This window comes from Nelumbo nucifera, chromosome 3, assembly GCF_055504915.1.
Source record: "Nelumbo nucifera cultivar China Antique chromosome 3, China Antique-T2T, whole genome shotgun sequence".
In the NCBI taxonomy this organism is placed as follows: domain Eukaryota; kingdom Viridiplantae; phylum Streptophyta; class Magnoliopsida; order Proteales; family Nelumbonaceae; genus Nelumbo; species Nelumbo nucifera.
In genome coordinates this window covers 66,951,035-66,974,973 of record NC_142651.1, presented here as the reverse complement: position 1 = coordinate 66,974,973, position 23,939 = coordinate 66,951,035, and the positions used below count along the sequence as shown (strand labels likewise).

At 37.1% G+C, this 23,939-nt stretch overlaps 2 protein-coding genes across 2 annotated transcripts; both read right to left on the bottom strand.

The window, feature by feature from the left end:
- Positions 1-1,372: 1,372 nt before the first annotated feature.
- On the bottom strand, positions 1,373-2,747 carry LOC104589680 (uncharacterized). The gene is made up of 4 exons (XM_088900378.1): positions 2,046-2,747; positions 1,901-1,928; positions 1,731-1,806; positions 1,373-1,500 (listed from the first exon to the last, which is right to left on the bottom strand). Exons 1-4 carry the CDS (start codon positions 2,294-2,296, stop codon positions 1,373-1,375), a joined length of 483 nt encoding a protein of 160 aa, XP_088756504.1. The 5' UTR covers positions 2,297-2,747.
- A 3,135-nt stretch (positions 2,748-5,882) lies between these two features.
- LOC104589673 (putative WD repeat-containing protein C2A9.03) lies at positions 5,883-22,304 on the bottom strand. The gene is made up of 10 exons (XM_010248071.3): positions 22,132-22,304; positions 21,163-21,301; positions 19,975-20,142; positions 19,795-19,881; positions 12,361-12,495; positions 12,082-12,192; positions 7,180-7,271; positions 6,999-7,104; positions 6,795-6,881; positions 5,883-6,692 (listed from the first exon to the last, which is right to left on the bottom strand). The coding sequence occupies exons 2-10, from the start codon at positions 21,292-21,294 to the stop codon at positions 6,279-6,281; spliced, it is 1,332 nt and encodes a 443-aa protein (XP_010246373.1). The 5' UTR covers positions 21,295-21,301; positions 22,132-22,304; the 3' UTR covers positions 5,883-6,278.
- Positions 22,305-23,939: the final 1,635 nt, after the last annotated feature.

Below are 23,939 nucleotides of genomic sequence, written 5' to 3'. Positions count from 1 at the left end.
GATTTCTGCAGTGGGCCTGCTCGTACTTTTCCCTATATTGTTGCATCAGCCGGTGTGGAGTTGTCGTTGCCAACGACAAAGCTGTTGTACGCAGACTTAAGAAAGATAATAAGGAGCAGAGGGAGGATTCTAGCACCGGCGACTAGAAAGATAACATAATATGGAGTTTTGGCAAGTCTATAAGGGATTCGGGGAGAATGAATGCTACTTGGTTGAGGTCTTATGACACCGAGATTGAGAAGGAGTAGAACAAGCACACATTATGGTTGTGCTGTTTTAGTTTCTTCGTGATTGTTTCGATTTTCTGAATCTATAAGAGACGACGATTGGTCACAGGGGGAGCTTGTGGGTATGGCAACTTGTTTAATGACGGGGCTTCATGAGGGCAATGCTATAAGATCATCTGCGGTTATAAGAGGGATCCTCAGTGATGTTTGAAAGGGGTGTCTGTCAACGTTACGGCCACTAATTTCTGTCCTCCAAATTATGCTCTTCCCAATAACGATGGCGGGTGGTGCAACCCACTGCTTCAGCACTTCGATATGGCTCAACCAGCATGGGAAAAAATTGGCATTTATCAAGGTGGAATCGTTCCAGTTCTATACCAAAGATTGTTCTTCTTCTTGATTACTTCTTACTTTAACTCGTTAGTCATCGTTCGATCTCTTCTTCAATATATATCAGACGATAGCTAGACTACTGGCACTCGCTCATGCATGGTGTTTCTTCTTTTAATATTGCAAGGTTCCATGCAAGAAACATGGAGGAGTGAGGTTCACCATCAATGGGAGAGGCTACTTCGGACTGGTGCTTATAAGCAATGGCCGCCCATACAAGCGGCCATGGTAGCCGTAGCAGATGTTGCCGTTGCAATTGTGCAGGCGGTGGTGGCCGTTCACAGAACCTAATCGACCATAACTGGTCTCTCGGCAATGGGCGGGGATCTCACATCTCTCTCTCTCTCTCTCCTTCTTCAACCTCACCTCCCCTGTTTACCCTCTCCAACCATCCCCGTTGCAATTCTTAACAGCGGTGATTTGGGTTATCTCATATCCCATCTTTTCTTTTCCTTTGTCCTATAAATACCCGCTCAGACTAGTATTTGTCTTGAGATCTCTCCGGTGGCTTTCATCACCGCTGCAACTCTTAGCAGCGGCGATTTGAGTTATTTTGGATCTCACCTTTTCTTTTCCTTTGTCGTATAAATACGTGCTCATCTCCAGACTAGTTTTTTATTTCAGATCTTTGCTACCGTTGATATCTCCAGTGGTTGTCATCAGGGTTATCTTAGATCTGAGTTAGATTAGAAACAATACAAAAGATCATTTTTTTCTCTCAGATCTCCACTGTTGTCCGGTACCCAATGTAACTTTCATATTCTCAGCTTTCCCTCCCCCCTCTGTTTTCTCGAGACACTGGGGAGCACTCCCAACGACATCACATCCCCGACCACAGTTACCTTCTTCGCCGCGAAATCTATGTTGAATGATGTCACCCGTGCTCACATTCGCAAAATCCAACAACACCAGCACATCAATATTGTCAGCAATCTAATTAAAAAAGCGAGAGAGAGAGAGAGAGAGCTAGCAGCCTTGGCTTGGAGGTCTCGTTCTCAACAGAGCAGGAGATTCAGATTTCAGGGATCATTCATATTTCATTGAGACAAAGTTGAGAAAAGAAGAGCATCATAGGAATCGTTCTTTCTGTAATAAAATGTTTGGTTAATTTACCTTCCATTTTGGAGATGTGTTTTCTCACTTTCCCTTCACAACCCTTGCAGTGCAATGACACCCTCAAAACTACAACCTGCATAATATCTCTTTAAGCTCATCCTCATAAACATAATCATGCATTGTCATCATTAATGGCAACAACGAGCAAAGAAGAGCAATGGAAATACAGAGATGGGGATGGGGGACGTAACAAACCTGGTAATGAGAGCTAGTTGAAGAAGATTGTTTGAAAGCAAGAGGCTGATCGGTGTTTACAGCCTGAGGGTGGATCGAAATCCGACAAGACATCGAAGAAAGCGGAGGAGTCATGACTCAAGAGATATCTGGAGGAACCCGGAGGGGTAGTTGAGATCAATGGGCGTAGCAGAACTCTTTCTACTCTTTTGATGATGGTAAGGTTTAGGCTTCGTGGGTGGCTGGGAGCCTGGGACTGAGATGAATAGGGAAGGAGGCTTGTGGCGATCGATGGCTCGACCACCATGACGAACCATGGACCGTTGATCCATGCTTGCGCATATGGCGGTTGAAGCTAGAGAGGAACAGAAGAAATCGATTCCTTTCATATCTGCAATCGTTTTGCCGAGAACACAAGGGCTCAATGAATCTGCATCTGCTTTTCTGCTTTGCAATGTTGACTGGAAAGGGAGAGAGAAGAGAAGAAGAGGAAGATCTTCGGAGTGAGGTTTCGTGAGGTGCTTTTTAGATTGGAGAGAGAGAGAGAGAGAGGGAAGTGAAGAAAGAAAAGGACAGAACAGAAGAAGAAAGAAATTAGAGGACAAATGATAAAACCCTCAATCTCAATGTTCTATGTTTTCAATTACTATTATGATGTTATTATTAGTACTGCTACTATAAATTTTCTAGAATTTAGTACTTATTCCTATTTCTTAATCTACTCGATTCATAGAATTCCTAAGCCTTTCACTTCGTTTGATCTGTGTGAAATTGATCCAGACTGGAATTCATCCATCTGTGATTCCAATGGCAGTCTAGCTGCGGATGCATCTGAGAACAGGGGAATGGTTCCATCGTTTTTTACAGTGATGACGGAAACACTGGCATCCTCTCTCACGAAGAGCAACGAACCGGTCTACAGTCAATTGAGTTTTATTTTGAAATTTTGATGAATAGTAAAAGTCAAATTTGATATTTCATTTTTTTCTATTAGTGTTTAATGGCGTGTCAATTGTCGGGTAGCGTAAAACAATATCTAAACAGTAAAGGTACAGTTTGTCAATTTAATGAACAGTAGGGGTAGTTTAAGAGAAATATCTTATTTTTTATTATGTTTAATTATTTTATACAATGTTTTCAACCTATCTTTGACCCATCTAGTTGAACCGTTTGAACTAGGCCTATCAATGATATATGAAACTCCATGGCCCAATCGACATTTGATTCAATTTATCTTGAATTCAGATGTTGTATTTATGTAATCAAATCGGACTCAGATTTTACAATTTGCATCCGATTAACAATTGGATCAGAGTCATATTCATATTTGACTCCATCCAATCCGATTATATTATAATATTTATTGATTTTAATATATAAAGTTTATATAATTATATTTAAAATTATAAAAGTATATTTTATATATTATACTATATAATAATAAATTCAATATATTATATATACATTAATTTATTATATATAAAAGTTGAAAGGTAACTAACTTTTCAAATCTGATCGGATTCAGATTTTGTTGAATCCAATCCAGATCGAATTTTATTACAACCCTAGTTCAAATAGTCACTTGGCTATGATATTGGGTCCAGTTCTACTAAAACTTGGTAATTGGTCAACCTGGTTGAACCATTGACCCGTTCAACCCCATGACCAAGTTATGGGTTACACACTAAATGTGTAAGCAAACCCCGAGGTGCCTTGCCCCACTATTTTTTTACTGTCAAATTAATGACCTATGACTTGAAGGCAAAAAATGATTCAGCCTCCTAGTTGGTTTTTGAAACATTGGTTTTATGATGTTTTATTTATTTATATTAATTTTAAAATTTCTTTTGATTAATTGTAAAATGAGACTCGTATAACATATACATTGAAAGTATGTGTTGATGCATGATCAATATTATATGTGTCACACATTAACATATTCTATTAAAAACACACCACACTACAGCCTACAGAACGCATGGTGTGTTCTGAGATAAGCCACACATTTTCCAACCATAGAACAGAAGAAGCCCTTAGTCAGATTTAGCAACTTGTATAGGCTGATTTTAGGCTGGTGAAGAGGTCATAACTAAATATGATAGGCTGATTGATGAGGGTGTTATTCACACTGATTTTCTCTATTTTTTTTATGAATAAAAATTTCTCTTAATGGGTGGTTCATCCAATATAAACTGAAACTCTTCTTCCCATCTTGGATCCCTGCTCTTCTTAACATGCTGCACTAGCACATGACAGGAAGATTTCATTCTTTGGACATCCTACATTTGGAATTTTCTTGTGTCAACGTTTTAGGCCATGCAATCGCAATGTTAGTTTTTGTGTTCAGATCAGTCATGGTGTTTCCACCATAAAAGGCCACTAGAAGAGTGTTTTCACCAGAATGATTAAAGATGATTTAGAGCAGAAGTATGACTACTTGTAAATGGATTTGATCCTAATTTATTTAACAAAAATAAAGTGGGGGATAATTTCAAGTATGTTGTTCAAACTTTTACTTTCTGAGAGGTAATAAATGGATAAAAGTGCCAATAAAGTATGGTGGTTAGTGCATCTTCAAATACGAACGTTTTGCATGGTCTTGTGAAATAGAGATATTATCCAAAATTTCAATATAGTTACAGTGCCCTTTTATTATCAATCACAACATAAATCTATTCTAACTATCAAGTTAACTGCTTTATAATGTTGTAGTTGTCTAAAAGTAGAACATGAAAATTTATCAGTTTGATCATTGCATCCTCCCAGATTCATCATATTCATCATTACATGTTAACAAGTTTATGCAACATTACCAAAACATATTATACATATTTAATTCACAAGTTTTTTTTATACGATTCAATAATTTATCGTAAAATTCGGGCATTCTGTCTAAATTATCCTTTTCTAATTGGACTACTGCTTCAACTTCATCTAGATAACCTTTCCTTGCTTCCAGGAGGCCCTGCCCTATCTCCTTTAATGGTTACGCTCCCTACACTATGCTAGACATTTTTTACCAAAGGTATCCATGAGAATTTAATTACACCCACCTGCATCCTACAAAATAAGGTGAGGTTCAACGTTTTAAGATTGAACCAAATCAACTAATTACAAACTTGTTTTACTTGGGATTTTGCACAAACCCAAAACCATTTCTCTTTGTGTGCCAAGCCGTTTGATTCTGAAGACTCTACAAACTCCAATTCCACAGAGACAAATCCTTGCATCATCTTTCCACAAGAAAATGTTACATCTTTTTTTTTTTATCAATAACAGAAACTTTATTAAGATTTATGAAGCTTTAGTTACAATAAAGGGGAGATAAAAAGTCTGAACTCCCCATCAGCAAATTACAATGAAAGAAGATTAAAAATTAGCCCCAAAAAAACTTCCCTATTCACGTGACTACCAATAGCTAAGGTTCGTCTTCATCTCTGTATTGTTGCCAGTGACTACCAATAGCAGAACCGGTCACCAATAACTAAGGTTCATCTCCATCCCAAATTGAGAATAGCATTTTCGACCACAAATAAGTATTCTAGAAATTGTTGAAAAAAAGCAGTCACGTGATATCACATGTGCACTGTCTATTAGATAATTATCAGAAGGCTTAGGGATGGATACACAGTAGGGGCGTGCGTGGCTCTATAAAAAAAGTAAGAATAATTCTATTCCCTTGGCAAGAATGAATTTTAATCTCACAACCTACGTCCCATAGCTTTCTTCATGCAAAGGTCTTGCAATTCAAGACAGAAATCCCTAACAAAGTAACGACCAAGGTGGCGTATTTTGTGTTCTTCCCACTTGACGTTTAAATTTAAACGCCGTATGAAGGATGGGTTCCAAAAGATTTGCAAACGCAACAGGACCGATGCAACCGCAGTCACCCAGTCCATTGTCCGCCAAAGGAACAATAAAAACAAAAAAAAAATGGAAAATTCTTGGACTTGTAATTGACTTGCCCAGCCTTAATTTTATAGCGGTAACCATGATATATCTATGCATTATTTTCAGAATCCTTTACAAGAGGAAAAGAAAGAAAATCAGAAAATAAGCTATAGAAGCTCAGTACAAAATTAGAAATAATCCAAATACAACTAGGCAGTCCCCCCCATAAATACAAGCAACACGATTCAACTTTTACAGCTAGGACTGGAAATCACAACCTTGCGATGATTTTCTGGCTGGAGCTAAACACCGACTTCTTCCCGGTACGTCTATATAAATGTAAGAACTGCACGACTGGATTTTCTACATCACAGTCATTTAACCAGACAGAGAGCCACCGACATTTAGTTGAAAGTTGCACTGTTACCTTCATGCAAGTGTACTTTCGTGGATGATGGATCATTACCCCGGATGGATAAATCACAGATAGGAATCAAAATAGCCATATGAATGCCTTCTGCTGTAGTGAAGCAAGCTGGCGTAAGTCCGATCCCACACTCCTATGAAGAGAGATTCGTCGTCTGGACTCAATGATACCCCAGATATTTCACCGAAGAAGTCAATTTCTTGCCGTTTCTTGAAGTCTGCCCTGGTGCTATATATGTGAACAAAATCTGCAGGCTCTGCCACTGCCATGAACTGTCCATCTGCAGAGAAATGGATTGATCGTACAGCTCCCAAATTGCCCTTGAGAACTGCAATGGGTGATGACAATTTCCTAATATCCCATACTCGGCATGTCTTGTCCTGGTTCCCAGTGGCAAATATACGGCCATCAGGGTGCCATGATGAAGCAAATGAGTAATCTAAATGGCCTACCAATGTCGCCACCGTCTGCGTATCATCAAAACAATTTGTAAGTAAAGCAACCCCAATAGATTCGGCCTTGTGTTCCCATTTTGATTATTGTACAATAATCAATATAACTTCTTGTACCTTCCCATTTTGTGAATCCACAAGTAATCCATCCAGGTGATCTCCCACTACTGTGATAAGCTTGCTATCTGGACTAGTTGACGTGTGCTGCAAGGAGATTGTGTAAGAACAAACTAGCTTACATACAATTTAACCATTGGGAAAAATGAATAATGCTGAACTATATGAACTCATTAACAAAATAGGAGAAAGTAATTAACTGACATTTACTGGCCAAGGAAAGCGGAAGTGATTCATAAGCTGAAATTTCTCCATGTCGTATTCCCGTACACCACAGTCATTATTGGATGCCATGAAATGGATTCCACCACTACAAGAAGTTTGTAAATCAAACTTTGATCCTGGGCAATAAAAAAAGTGAGCAAAATTAAATAGAAAACAATACCTCAAACTGTCATATATCTCAACAGCATTTGTGATTGCATTGTCATCATAAGTTGTCCTTGTACAGAAGCTGACTCCCCGCTGATCCAGACGCTACAGCAGAAATCCGGTAAAAGCATATAATCATTAAGAGAAATAAGAAAATGTAATGATAAAGGGCACTGAGAAGGTACTGCAAATATACAAATGCCTAAAAAAGATGTTTTAATGCTCTAGAACTTGATTGGACTAGTAGTCCCCAAAGTCAAGCAGTCCAAGTCAGTAGCTTCTGCACAGCATGCCTTTTTGAGTCCAGATCACCTGCTAACAAAATACATTCCAACACCCTCCCAATATGATCCAACACCACACATCTCATAAATGGAGGGTCCCACTTTTATGGTGGGTCCCAGTCTCAAGCTGACATGTGTGGTGCCAGGTCCTGTTGGTAGGGTGTCGGGATGTGTTTTGTTGGCAGATCCCAACTTGCCTTGTTTGTTCTAAATAAAAATTATTAAAGAAATAAAGAGACGTGAATACAAATGGGTGACAAAAATATCACCCAGAATAGATCAAAGCCCAAGACCCACACCACCCAAACCCTCCAACCCCTTTTAAAAACAAAAACTTGTATTTCCCAGCCCTTGCAGACATCTAAATCAAATCTTACCACCAAAACCCCAGAAACTCCAAAGCCCAGGCATACCCTCGTATGATCATTCCAAGCCAACAATGATCCCACCATCTTTCTCCATTCAGATCTCCCCTTTAAGGCTTTGACCATCCATCTCACATTTACTATATGCTGATGACACACTGGTATTTATTAATGTTTTTGGTGGACCAAATCATGAATCTTAGAGCTATATAAAAAAAATTTTGAAGGCCTCTCAAGGTTGCATATATGTTTAGGTCTAAAAATTTTGAGTCAAGAAGGAAAGGTTATGAGTAAAAACTTCTTTTCCCTATCTTTCTATCTCTACCCACCAAGGCAACCCACTCCAAATTTTTGTATCTCTACCCACCAGATTGTCCCATCACCAACCTCAACAAAATGCCACAGTAGAGTTGATGGAATCCAATTACATGCCCCTCCAATTCTAGAAGGTCCATGATTACCAATTGAGCTTCCAAAGTTTAGCTTGGTTCTGTTATTAGCCGACGGAATCCAATTCCCTTGGATCCGAGTGTTGTAGATGTCACAATTACATGCCATACCAAATGATGTCATCAATTGAGAACTCCTTAAAAGCATCATTTGTTTTAGCCCAATGTGCTACCTTAACATTAACACCTTTAATGATCATCTCCTTTGACTTAGTTCTTAAAACAGCTTATTGTTCCTTTCTTCCCATATAGCCCATACTAGAGCTGCTCTTATGGATAGTCTACATGATCCTTTCCCTCTTCCTTGGTTGTCTTTGGAAGTTAGCATCAAAAAGGCTTTCCATATCTTGAGGTGACTTGGATACGGACAAACCAAGGCAAAGAATGGAGGCTAGTAGTTCTTGGAATCATGGCAAATGATAGGGGTGTTCATTCGGTCAGTACGGTTCAGAAATAGAACCTAACCGGCATTTCAGTTAGTTCATTTTCATGAACCAAACCGAATTCAAATCGGTTCAGTTTGGTTTTAATTCAGTTAATTTGGTTAGTTAAAATATAAATGTGACCTGTATTTATATTAATAATTATTACTAAAATATATTAACATTTATAATTAAAATACATACTATATATTATTATTAATATGAATATTAACATTACTATTTATATAAATGTGACCTGTATTTATATTGATAATTATTACTAAAATATATTAACATTTATAATTAAAATACATACTATATATTATTATTAATATAAATAGTAATGTTAATATTCATATTAATATTTATAATTAAAATGTAAATATATGTACTCAGTTTTCAGTTTGGTTCGGTTGAATTTTTTCTCAAACTGAATCGAAAACCGAAAACTGATTTCTAAAATCATAAAACCAAATGGACTAAAAAACGAAGTAACCAAACCGAATTGGCTTATTCGGTTTGGTTTGGTTTGGTTCGGTTCAGTTTTCGGTTTGATGAACCAAATTTGAACACCCCTAGCAAATGGATGAGATGTTGGTTTGAATGCAAGAGCTACTTTAGTTTGACCTAGGAAAGGAATATCAAGTATTTAACTAGCCTTTCTAAGCTTGGAAAGGTATAATGTTTGTAATGGTACCGGGGCCAAGTTTTTGGAGGATCTATTGGTGGGAAAATGTCCTTTCAAAGAAAGGTTCCCAAACCTTTTTGCCATTTTGGCTTTTAAAAATAAACACATATCTTCTTTTGTGTCATTATCTTCAACTATGCTAAATTTGGAATCTAGGTTTAAGGAGGGGGTCCCGAGACTTTCAATTTCTGGATATCACCAGACCTTTTCAATATCCTTGAAAATTCTTTGCTTGATTTATCCTCTATGAAACACTTGCCAACACTTACTAGTTTCATGTGAAGGATCTTTTCAATTCATCCTTTGTTACCACATTATTGAGTGAGAGAGAGAGAGAGAGAAACATGGAGATGTACAAAAGCTACTATCTTGTGGGGTACTTGGTAGGAATACAAGATTCTTCAAAGGAATAGCAAATACAATGGAAACAATTATAGAAAATGTACCACTAAAGATAGTGCATTAGAATATTAGATAAAGACTTTGAGCATATTTGCATCTTTCTCTACAGATGAAAAACCAAGAGGGTGAAGTAGGGTGGCCAATACATCAACCATAAGGGCTAGAGATTCAATTCAATGGACTCCAACTAGAAGCAATCCTTTGAGTCTAAATTTTAATGGAAGTAGCATTGGAAATCTGGGCCATTTAAGGATAAGTGGTTCTTTTAGAGGTGAAGATGGTAAAATCTTTACAATCTATTCAGGACCAATCAGTTATGGAGACTCCATTAAATCAGAACTGCAAGCAATTTTGCAAGGTTTGCACTTTGGGGCATAAGAAGTAGAAGGAAACTAAAGATAGTTGTGGGGTGGCTATGGGACAAGAACCATAGATTGTGGCAATACTGACAGATTATGAAGATAAAGAAGATAGCAGGTAAGGCTAGAGACTACTTTCCATTGGGTGCTTAGATCAACCAATAGCATGGCGAATGCCTTAGATAAAGCAAATATCTAACAAATAACCTTTTTTGCTTTTTTTGAATCTAGTGGCTGAGTCGGGGGCTCTGCCCCCAGACCCCGACCACGCCCCTAGAGGCAAGCCCAAACAAGTCCATGTTAGAGTCTTAAATTCTAAATTTTCACACAAAAAAATAATGATTTTATAATTTTAATTGCCTTTCAAGAAGATATTTTATTAAGATGAATGAATGAACAGCATTAGCAAATAGGGGTTGTTCATTCATTCATCTTAATAAAATATCTTCTTAATTATAAAGTCGTTATTTTTTGTGTGAAAATTAAGAATTTAAGACCCTAACATGGACTTGTTTGGGCTTGCCTCGAGGGGCGTGGCATAAAGGCAGCTTGTAGAATCAGGAATGTACGTTTTACATCACATTAGCTACTTGAAATAATGCAATTGAAGAAAAAAAGAGATTGTGGGTTTTACATGCTTGAAAATGCTTTATATGTTTGATTTTATTTTTAAATGTTCATTTGAATATGCTTTACATGTTATGTTTGTCTTTTAATTTTAGATAATAGGTTTTCTAAAGCATTTATTTAAAATTTAAGTTTATATCTTTTATTAATATTATGTTTAATATTGTTTTTGATTTTTTTGCTTTTTTGATTTTTTTGGCATTTTTTATTTTTCAGCATTTTTTTTGTATTTTTGTGCCTTGCTTCAAAAAGACGCACGCCTCGCCTTGTGCATCAGGCACAAATTTTCCCCTGCACATTTTTTGCACCTTGCGCTTTTAAAGCACTGATATATATATAATCTTAGACTTCATTTTTGGCAAATATATATATATATATATATATATATATATATATATAATATATATATAATCTTAGACTTCATTTTTGGCTCCTACGTTCTAAGAATTAAATCTTTAGCTTCCTTCCTACCTATGAAAAGAGAAAATACATGACCTCCAAGGCATTCTCCACAAGAAAATATCCAAATCTAACACCTCATACGCCTCAGGCTTCTACTATTCAACTCGATTTCCTTGAACAGTAATAGACATTAGGGCCCACTTCTAAACCAACCCAAGGAAAAAACAAAATATATCTTGATTGCCCATGCTGACTACTTAAAGAGGACCTCTATGACTAGTACCCTCCATACGATTGGGAAGCCACTGAAATCTCTTGAACCTCTATTGTTTCGTTTTGAGAAAACCAAATTAATGCACAGATCATCCACCTTTGTCTAAACATCCAACTAAATGTTATCACTTCATGTTTGCACATGTTTGGTTGCCAATGATGTGTTTGGGAACAATATATCAGGCAAAGTATGTTTTGGGAGGCCAGTCTATGTGCATGGGATTGTAATGTCATTATTTTAGCATGAATGATGGTAATATGTCGATGGATGTATTTTGTTCTTATGCCTATGCAATTGGAAAGGGGAAATGCACAAGCCAAAAGATTCAGAACATCAACTTTATAAATAAATAAAAAAAACAAGAGGGAGATATGGTTGGAGAAGGAAACAGAAGATAGAAAAGACGCATATGAATTGGTCATCATATACAAACAAATGTTGGTAATTACAGTAGACACCCTATTGATCAAAAAAATTACTGTAGCCACCCCATCTAATAGCATCACGGACATTTTTTGTCAAATCATAAACATAAAATACGTATTGAAGTATCAGTAAATTAGTAAATTTTTGTATAAACTCAACATTCATATAGAGCTGTACACATTTTTTTACCAGTTGAAGCTGTAAAATACAACCTCACCTTGCAAGTAAGTTCTCCTTGGAAACCACCTGCAACAAGAAAGTTGCCTTTAACTGCAAGTGTGCTAATCTGAGTCTGTGTGAAACCTTCCAACAAGCTTCCTGGATGTTTCTTCATGACCAAATAAGAGTCATTCAGTCCAAGAAAAAGCAGCTACAAACCATAATTATTCTAAAGAAAGAAAACAAAGACCCCTCAACAAATAAATAGATTTACACTCAACTTCCATTTTAATAATAACAATGGAATGCCAGAAGTGCATAGAGATAAAGAGTAAACCTCAGAAGGTGCCACATGCCCTGAGAAGTTCAAGACCTCCAACAAATTGCAAGATAATGCGGACCAGTGAATAACAGAATAATTTGACATCAAATAAACATCATGTTTTGAGGTGGCCCAAACCAAATTCCTCAGCTGAAAATAAAATGTAAGTTAGTGACCATCCCGAGTGATAAACTCAAGGCTATTTGCAACCAAGCAGAAAGCAAAGACAAATTTTTTGAAATGCAAAGGACATAAAGTCATGTTATCATTCAGCAACAGATAAATAAAATGCAAAAACACCTGGATGCAGCAATCAACCTTTATGGAGTGGGTAGAGGGGAAGTGGAGAGGTGTGCAGAGGGCAAGTTCAGCAGGGCAGACAGTCTTGGATAAATTACAGTTAATCAAGGAGGAGCTGAAGGGGAGAAGGAAGTGATTGGGGAAAAGGAGAATAGAAAGAAGTGTTGGAGAAATTGTCAAAGCTGGACAGATTATTAGAAGATGGAAATGGCAGGAGAGAAGCTCGGGTGGAAAGGGCAGTTTTGGAGAAAGAATTAGAAAGTCTAATTTTAAGGGAAGAAATCAGATGGAGACAAAAAAATCCAGGGTTAATTGGCTAAAAGGAGATAAAAATTCTGCCTTTTTCCATGCTTTTGCAAGCGGCATAAGGATGAATCTGATATCAATGATCCAAGTGGAAGAGAAGTGGGTGGAAACTTGGGGAAAGATTCAAGAGAGGGTGGTGGACTTTTACAAGAGGCTGTATTGAGGTAGACAATGGAGCTGGGTGTCATTGGGGGGCTTATCTCTCAATCATCTGAGTGAGGTTTCAGCAAGGTGGCTAGAAAGGAGGTTTGAAAAGAGGAAGTTAGGGAAGCTTTGAAGAGAATAAACGGGGATAAGGTGCCTGGACCTAATGGCATCAACTTTTAACTTCACTAAAAGTTGCTGGTATTTCATGGAGGAAGATGTTCTGAACTGGGGGTAGAGCATCTAATCATTGAAGGGGTTCCAAAGTGGTGGTGGGCTGGCTGAAAAACCCCGAGGATACCATATGGTGCTAGAAGAATGAAATTAACAAACTTGTTTGGCTGACAAGGATGGCTGGTTTTTATACAGTGGGTGGGGAGATCAGTAAATACTTTACTTGATGTGTTAGCCAAACAAGGGGCAAATAGGAAAGAATTGTTTTGGGCTCAGCTGTGATTTATGTAATTTATTACTAGCCAAACAAGGGGAGAGGCTGCAGCTCATGCCTCTCAATGGGTTGTTGTATGATGTTACAATTCTAAAGCAGTTTCTGAACTAATAAAACTTCATTACTCATCAGAAGAAAAAAAAAAAAAAAAGATGTTCTGAACTGGTTGCAGGAGTTTTGGGAATCTGGATTGCTAGAAAGAAGGGCCAATGCAACTTTTCTTTCCCTAATAAAGAAGAAGGATGGGTCAGCGAACTTGAAAGATTTCAGGCCAATTAGCTTGATATGCAGCCCATACAAGCTTTTGGCTAAGGTTTTAGATAGTAGGCTGAAAAATATGGTCCACGAGGTGGTACGGACAAGTCAGATGGTGTTTGTGGAAGGTAGGCAGATCTTGGACGGAGTTTTGGTGACAAGTGAATGCATAGACTCAAGATTAAGGAGTGGGAGGCTCGGCCTGGTCTGTAAGCTAGACATAGAAAAAGCTTACAACCGTGGAGTGGGCTTCTTGGAGGAGATTCAGAGGCTAATGGGGTTTGGGGATAAGTGGAGAAGCTGGATTTATGGCTGCATCTCTTCAGTCTCCTATTCTATTATCATCAATGGGGTCTCTTCGGAATTTTTTTCAAGCACCAAGAGGGCTAAGGCAAGGGAATCCAATCTCCCCTTTGTTGTTTGTATTAGTCATGGAGGTTCTGAATCTTCTGATGAAGAAAAGTTCTCAGTTGGGTTGGATTGAAGGATTCAAATCAGGGGTAGAGGGGCCTATTACCTCTCATCTCCAGTAAGCAGATGACACCCTCATCTTTTTAGATGCATCTGCCGATCAGGTGCTGAGTTTAATAGCCATTTTAGCAAATTTTGAAATGGTGACAGGTTTGAAGGTAAATCTTGAAAAAATTTATCAAAAAAAAAGGTAAATCTTGAAAAAAGTCACCTTATTGGAATCGGGGATATTAGCAGAAGTAACATGGAGCAGTTTGCATCAGTGCTGAATTGTTGGGGAATTCCCTTTCCTTTATCTGGGGGTACCGGTTGGTTCAAAGATATCTGCTGTTAACATATGGAGTCCTCTGTTGAGCGGGTGGAGAAGAGGCTAGACAGGTGGAAGGCAAAGTACTTGTCCTTTGGAGGTAGGATTACCCTCATTAGGAGTGTGCTTTCAAGCCTTCCCACATATTATTTTTCTCTATTGAAGGTTCTGAAGGAAGTGGCTGACAAACTAGAGAAGATCCAAAGGGATTTTTTGTGGGAAGGGGCAGGAAGGGCCAAGAAATTCCACCTAGTGAGTTGGGATAAAGTGTGTAGGCCTAAGGAAAGGGGAGGTTTGGGGGAAAGAAGAATTAGGACTTTTAATAAAGCTTTATTAGGAAAATGGTTGTGGACATTTCGGCAGGAAAGAGAGAAGAAAGCACTGTGGAGGAGGGTGGTGGTTGGGAAATATGGGGTGGTGAGGTTTGGGTAGGAGCCGAGGTAAGTTTCAAGGACTTGTGGGGTTGGTGTGTGGAAGGTTAAAGTTGGAAGTTTGTGAAATTTAAAGTTGGTGAAATTATGAGATTCAACCAGGATTCAGGGATCTGACGAAGTTTAAAGTTGGAAAAAGGTTCAAGGATAAGATTTTGGGAAGACAAATGGACTGGAGTGGGGAAACTTTGTGAAATCTGTCCAAGATTATATAGACTGACTGAGCATCAAGTCACCATTGATCAGTGCTATGAATTGAGGGGGAAGCAACTAGTATGGAGCCCGAGGTTCAGAAGGCCCCTGCACAAACAAGAAGTGGAAGAGTGCATTCAGCTGCTGAACAAACTAGAACAGTCCAATGCCTCTCCCATTTCAGAGGATGGTCTTCGGCGGAAAGAGTGTAAGGATGGCAAGTTTTCTGTGAAATCCTTTTACTTGGCTTTGGTAAGAGACAATCAGGTTTCTGCTAGCATGAAAGGAGTGTGGGGGAACCCACTGCTGCCAAGAGTGGAGGCATTTGCTTGGATGGTTGCCCTCGACAGTATTCTAAGTTTCTAACCACAGATCACTTGAAGAAAAGAGGCTTTTTCCTTCCAAGTTTCTGCTATCTGTGCAAAATGGATGAGGAGACAGTGTTTCATCTGTTCTATACGTGCAAAGTGGCAAATTTCATCTGGAATTTCTACTCCTTCCTTTTTGGAAAGTCAAGTCTTCCATTCATCATCTCCTGCTGAGATTTTCTGTAGATGGCAGAAAGAAAGCCAGAATTATGTGGAGCTGTATTCCTTTTGCAGTTTGCTTGTCGCTGTGGGCTGAAAGGAATAGAAGAGCATTTGAAAACAAAGCAAAAAGTATGGAACTAATAGTTTCTGCTGTGGATTCATTGGTTTCAGACTGGGTGCTGGTTCTGCCAGAGTTTGATCATGTTAGAAGGGAGGATTTGATAGAGAATTTTTGGGGTATTCTAGAATTACAACGTTGTAATGAAGAAACTTTTCAGATTGTCCAGCTGTTACTCAATCTAGGACGTCTCCTTGACATCCAATGCCTTGTAATCTTTTTCTTTTTAATAAAATATTTTCTTCTATCCTTCAAAAAAAAGCCTCAAAAGATAACATAATTCACCTAGGAATATCCAGATCATCAAATAATGCAGGATGCTTCAAAGTTTTGACAATAAAAAACCACAATGGATGATGGTAGGAAATAATCACACTGATAAGCTCTAAGAGACTGCAGTGTACTTTTTTTATCAATAACAGGAACATTTTATTAGAAAAAACCAGAGAGAAACAAGTACAACAATAGGGAGAGGCCCTTTGGGTTAGGAATCCATACTCTACTATCTGAAAGGATAGGATCCAACAAAACAGAATCAAGAATTTTTAGGAGTGAGGCAACCAGATCAAATTCATGGTCCCTCAGACCTCTTCTCAACCCTAGATCCCAATTGACACCCGATAAGGGGGAGAAAGACACAAAGCATTGTAAAGGTTGATTCTTAAAAATAGAGTACAAAGAGGGAAAAAAGGTCCTTGAGAATCGAGTTACCAATCCAGAGATCTTCCCAAAACATAACCTTGTCTCTGGTACACACGCCATACCTTATTAGATTTAAAAACTGGGGGAGAATACCATGAATGGCTTTCCACGGAGAAGCCAACATAACCTGTTGAGATACACCCATATCCCAACCATTGTCAGCTCGATCATGAATGCTTTCAACCACCTCATGCAGAGTCTCTCCCTCTCCAAAGGCCACCTCCACAGCACTGGCGTCAGTCGCTCCACCAATGAACTTACCCAATCAGATAATCCTTCTTCCTTCCCCAAGCTCCCATAAAAAATCCCTCATGACTTTTTCTATCTTTAACACCTCCCTCAAAGGTATCCTGAAGATTGACATGTAGTAAACTGGTAGATTAGTTTGGGTAAATTTTATCAAAGTAATTTTGCCTCCTAAAGATATATAATTCCTCTTCCACACTACAATCTCTCTAGAATTGGATCCCAAAACCTACTCTGCCGTGGGTTGTCCCCTAAGGGCATCCCTAGATATTCCAACGGCCAGTCTAACGTTGGACAACCAAAGGAATCTACAACTACCAACTTCTCATTTAGGTTTGTTCCAACCACTCCACTCTTCTCGAAATTAATCTTCAACTTAGACATAGATTCAAATAATTCCACTTCCCACCTCAAATTTTTTTTGCTATCTAGGGATCCCCACTTTCACAAAAAAAAAATGATCGGATCATCTGTAAACTGTAGACGTGTAAATATCAGGTCGTCATTTCCAATCCTTCATCCTCTAAAAATACCCCTTCAATTTTCTTCTGTTAACAACCTACTGAACACATTCCCTATCAAGGTAAACAAAATGAGAGAGAGGTCCCCCTGTCTCAACCCTCTACCAGTTGGGAAGAAATCCTTAACCACTCCATTTATTAAGACTGAATAATGACAAGTCTTAACGCAACCTCCAATCCAGCCACACCATCTTTCCCCAAAACCATATCACCTCAAGATCTCAAGAAGGAATGGTCAATACACTGAATTATAAGCTTTTTTCAAGATCCAACTTACATATAAAGCCTTGCTTCTTTCTTCTTTTTAAGTCCTCCACACTCATTAGTAATCAATATTCAATCAAATTATCTGTCTACCTTGAATGAAGGCCCTTTGGAACTAGCTATCAAAACAGGGAGGGCAGATTTCAATCTCAGCAACAACACTTTCACCACAATTTTATAAATGTTAATCACCAAGCTAATGGGTCTAAAATCTTTGGGATGAACTGAATTAAATTCCCTTTCTTTGGTATCACTATGAAGACTAGAAAGGTTGCATAAATATTATACCTTGGCTGATAAAAGGTTCTTCAACAAACTCCTCAAATACAGCCCAAAGATTCTCCTTGATAATCACCCAACAATCCTGTTAAAAGGCCATCGTAAAACCATTAGGGCTTGGGACTTTAGATCTATCCATAGAGAATACAGCCCTCTTAATTTCATCCAAATCAAAATCCCTCTCCAATTACCTTGCCACTCCATCCAGCCTTAGCCAATCCAACCCCTCTACACTAACCCTTCTACCCTCCAATCCTTTGTACACTGCCTTAAAGTGATTGACAAAGCACTTCACCATCTCCTCTTGATTTGTCGAAGTCACTCCATTCACCTCCAACTTGGCTACAAATTTCTCTCTTCTTCTACTGTTCACAATTGTGTGGAAGAATTTGGTGTTGCCATCTCCCTCCTGCTTTGTTTTCTGTCATCAACAAATCTCCTCTCTAAGAATTATCACTTCTAGTTCTTTTCTCAAATTCCACCTCAATCTTCCATCCTCCTCACTTAAAATGACTTGACTCTCCCTAGCATCCAACTAGTAGTGTTAAAAATAATAAATATCGTGTTACCTTCGCAGAGTTAGACATACTAAAGTAAAAGAGACACTAAATAAGATGAAGGGAAAGGCATGAGGACCTGAAAGGATTCCAATAGAAATGCAGAAAGGTATGGGAGAGGTAGGCTTGTTATGGCCAACTAAGCTATTTAATAAGATAGTAAAAGAAAAAGAGGATGTCTGATGATTAGAGAAATAGCAGTATGGCGTCTATGTTTAAGAACAAAGGTGATAATACAAAGTTGTAATAATTATACAAGGACTAAACTCATGAGCCACGCTATGAAACTATAAAAGGTTGCATCAAATGGAGATTGAAGGGTACTCTAAGTTGTTAATTGGTTGGATGCAATCAGGCCAATTGGGAGAATGGAAATATAGACAAATGATAAGGAAAATACTCAATATAACAAGGGAGATTGGTATGTGCTTCAAGTGAACAAGAAGGTCAGCTAATGCGCTAGCAGATACCTTAGCAAAACAAGGGACTGTAACAGAGAACATGTTTTGGGCAGTATTGTAATTAGTATGTAACTTGGATCAACATCATAATATGGGATTGACAGTTGTACTTTGAAATATTTTGAAAATTCTTAATGAAGTTACCGATTCCGATAAAAAAAATGTAGCTGACCCCATGGGGTTCAAAAGGCAAAGAGTTGAACCTAGAAAGGGTGGTTATTGAAGGGGCCTCCCATGTGGTAATTGGTTGGTTAGAGGATCAGAAAACAGCTGCTTGGATTTATAGAGATGCCATAAAGAAGGTTAGATGGTTAATACCTAACAAGGGAAATCATATTATCTATCCGATAGGTTCCAAGATCAACAAATGGGCTGGCCAACTTGTTAGCCATGCAAGGCATAAATAGGGGGCAATTGTATTGGGATCAATTGTAATAGTTGATTTGAGGTGAGGTAGATATATTTACCTCCCTCTTCTGGAATCTGGATCCTCATTTTATATCTGTACTATAATAATAATGAAATGCTGGCATGTTATTTATCAAAAAAAATGGACCATGAAGAAAAACCTTCAAGCCTTAAACTAGATTTTTGAAACAAAATATCAAGAATGAACTAGTTCCAAAACAATTTAGAACACTTGAAAAAATAATGAGTTTTCCACTATAATGCAATACTTCCGAGCTTAGTACAAGCACCACGCCAAGACACTCAAGATGGTTAAAGAGAAGATATGTCATAAAACAACTTGGTAAAAGGAAAGAAGGCTGAAATTACAATTTACAACAAAGTAGCATACAAAAAGAAAAATATGCTTAGGTACTAGTATGCCACAAGTCACAACAACCAATAACAAAATGCGAACGAAGTCAATATACCAAGAACAACCACACATGATAAATAAGAAATCCACTAACCTGAAAATGGAGAATCGTGGGCTTCACCAATCTTGTATTGTGCCGAAACTCATAGTAGTTACCACCTTTTTCCATTTGTTTACATTCCTATGTAAAACCAATATAATCAATAGTTTCCCATCCCACAAAACATGGTTCATTATTTTTAAGTCATAAAATAAATATTGGACAGTAGCATACCTTATCTACAACTTCTCCCGATGAAGGGATATTCTCATAATTCTTGTACTGCTCTAACCTTGTCTGCCTGTACTTTTCTCTAGTTATGTTCAATCTTTCCCATGGAATCCCCTGAATATCTTTCCCTTTCCTTGCGTGAACAGAAGTTATATCAGTTACCTTGCTATGCTGCCAGTCAACACAACCAAGGAAACATGAAGACATCAGAACTGTTAAGATAACCATCAATAAAGAAGATATTATGCAAGAAAGTTCAAATCAAAATGAAGAAAAATGCAAAGAACAGGAAAAACCTTGAGTTAAATAACTGAAACTAATAAACAAGATACTCTAACATTATTTCTAGTAAATAATGAAGCACCTAGTCACATAGTTGCCTAGGCGCCACCTAGGTAGGTATCTAGGCAATAGAAACTTTCCAAAGAAAAAATCAAAATTCTAGATTATTTTCCTAAGTGTACATACCAACCAATACAAAACCTAGAGTTAAATAACTGAAACTAATTGACAAAGAACTCTATCATAGTCGTTAAGGCATCTAAAGGATTCTAGTAAACAAACTTTACAAAGAAAATCAAAATTCTAGACTATTTTCCTAATTGTGCATGCCAACCAATAGCACTTTACTAAACATAATGAATGTTGTATCCAAAAGACAATAACATTTTAAATCAATTAATTTCAATATTTCAAACAAAACACTATATAACATAATAAGTATTTAATAGTTTGTATGCCACAAAATTATTAGCAACTAAAGAATACTATAACAAGAGTAGAGCCCCTGCTATTTAATGTAATAGAGAGAGAGAGAGAGAGCGTGCACACACACACACAGAGTTTGTAGAAAAAGGCAACTCTTTGTCCTTTCTTTCTTTTTTCTTCTTAAAACCTTTGTATCTTGTCTAATGGTAAAACTATTAAACAAAGCATAAGCTACATAATGGGAAATACTAACATACATAGTGATAACATTACAATAAAGAGCCTGCCTTGTGATTTTTGTCACTAGACGGGTGAAGGAGGGCGTCTAGTCACCAAGGCAGGAACCTTTTTTTATATAATCTATGACATTCATGCAAGGCACCCAACAAAAGGCACTGTCACCTTGCCTGCTTGGAAACTATTCACTCCACTAAGCTTAGTTAATTTATTAACAAGATTTTCAACAGCACGATAAAAACTAACCAGCTCGTAGTCATCAAGATCTGCTTCACCATCACCTCTGCCATCGTACTCATCATCCATCTCATCCACTACATCTCCCACCTCTCCGTCGTAAGCCATGTCATCAATGTCATCTCCTCGATGGTACGACATGTTATATCTGCACCAAACAGCAGAGGTAATTTATGTGAAAGAACAAACAATCTGTTCTAGATTTCTAGTAAAGGCAATAAAAAATAAGGAAAAAACAATATATTCTAGTAAAGGTAATTCCTAAGTTCGAAACTATCTTCGTACAAGAAAAACTCGCTCCAAGCTTTCGACAAATCCAAATATCCATAACTAAAAGAATTTTTTTACCAAAAAAAAATAGAACTAAAAGAATTTGAAGGGAAAGAAAAGAAATATATGTCAACAAATACGTTTATCCATCATTAGTGTTTACTAAATCATGATCTTTCGACAACCAAGATGGACTAATGAATAATCAATCACTACATTAACCCTAAAGAAATACAAAAAAGAAAATCTCCTTTTCCAAAAACAAAATAAAATGAATCTCCGGCATCTATAAATAAAGCTCGGAACTGACACAAAAGCTGCTAAAATTCTTAAAACAATCAAGCAAAAACAGAACTACATAGAAATTCAGAGAAACCTGAAAGCAACCTTACCAAACCCTAAGATTTCCGTTTTAGAATCCCAAAAAAGAAAAGTTTAATTCCATTACAACTCTGAAAATAGGGTTTCACCAATCACAAAATCATCATATTAACCTAACTCAGAATAAGAGCATATTAACAAAAATAAAGAAAAACATATAACATAATTCCATTCAACTCAAAATAAAAAATTTGCAGAAACCCTAGCTCATCCACCAACCACCAAATGATCAAACGAACACCGCCATACACCAATCCAACAAAGAGAAAGAAAATAATAATACGAAACTTGCAGGAAGAAGGGTGGAAAAGAGAAGAACAAATCTACCTCAGAAATGTCAATCTCTGAGACGAAACCAGAACGAAATCTTCTGCCTCTGAATCCCTTCTCTCTCACTCGCTCTTCGTGAGACTGAAAAAAGACGTCTCCTTTATTGGAAGGCAGGCAAAATGATAGGAGTTGGAGACAATTAGAAGAGTGTGCATATGTCGAGTGTCGACAAACCCCAAAAAAAGCAAAAGCGATAAGGGAAAAATGCTCCTACAATACGCTCCACCTCACCCAAAACGGATGCGGTCGACTTCGAATCGATTACGTGTAACTGATGCAGGATAAAACAATACAAGCACTCCCGAATTCCATTCGATCAATGATTCTCTTTCCAAGCGTACGATTCGGTGGCTGATGTCTGAACCCAATCCCTATTTGGAATGTCTAGTCACTGCCTCAGCGTCGGTGAAAGATTTGGAATTGTTCCGTACGTATGAGATCCAGTAGATACGTGTCACATGCATCCCTACGCTACATTTAATTGAACTTGCTTGGAATTACGAGACGGGCAATAATTATAATCATCTCGCTTAGACCGTTGGATTGTTTGACTACCTAGTCCTAGAGGAATGGAACGAATCAGACGGTTGAAATCATTCGACCGTAGCGGCGTTGCACGGTCTTAAGCTACGCCTATTACATGGGACCCAAAAATTGGTTGCTCAGATTGTTCGCATGCTTGCAAAGTGTCTAAATAGTAGCAAACAGATTCATGAGTCTCGTGATACGCAACTGGGCGTAGTCTAGGCCCAACAAAAACAAACAAGAGCTAAAGATTGAAAGAAAGAGTGGGGAGCGTGGATAGCTAGTCCGCCCGATTTTTTAAATAATTAATAATTTAAATATGTAGAGTGTAAAACTTTATGTTTTACATTTATATTTCTATTTATACTTATTAAGTCTAAGAGAATGATAATGTATACAAGTATATTATTATTTTATATTTTAATTTTTTAAATAATTAATAATTATATATATTTTACATATTATTTTTAATAATTTTTTATAATATAAAAATAATAATAATAATTAATTTTAGTTAGGGTTGTTCATCTTATTAATGCTGAGTTGGTTGATTTCCTAGTATTTTTTATTGGCATTAGTTCAACAATTTTCTAACCCAACTAGTTGGATCAGTTTCATTTTGACCATTTATAAACTAACCAAAATTGAATTGACCTAATATATATATTATATAATATTTTAAATATATATTTTTAATACAGGAAAGTGGAAAATCCCTATATTTCTTAGCCTAAAATATTTTATATCATAATTTTAAGTTTTAAATTTATTTTTCTAATAATACCATTGTAATTTTTTAAATTTAAATTTAATATTTTCAGTTTAATTCTTTTGCACCAATAGACCAAACCGAAAATCTACCCAAACCAATACAACCCGAGTTAGTCAGTTTTCACTAATGGTTAGTCAATTTCGGGTGACCAACTCCCCAACCTGACCAAGTCAATTTGGTTGGCCAAATAGCTTGTAGCCGAACCGAAGCAACCCATGAACGCTCCTAATTTCAACTAAATTAATAATCTAATCTCTAATAAATAACAATAGTTTAATCTCCAATAAGTATTAAAAAATTTATAGTGAAAATACATAATTATTGAAAATACAATAAACACAATAATTATAAAAATAAAATAAATACTACAAATATATTAAATTAGTAAATAAATAGTGTAATCTCAAATAATAGTTTAACCTCTAATAAATATTAATCAATAAATTATAACAAAAGTACATAATTACTAGAAATAAATTTATAGAAAAAATACAATAAATACAATAAG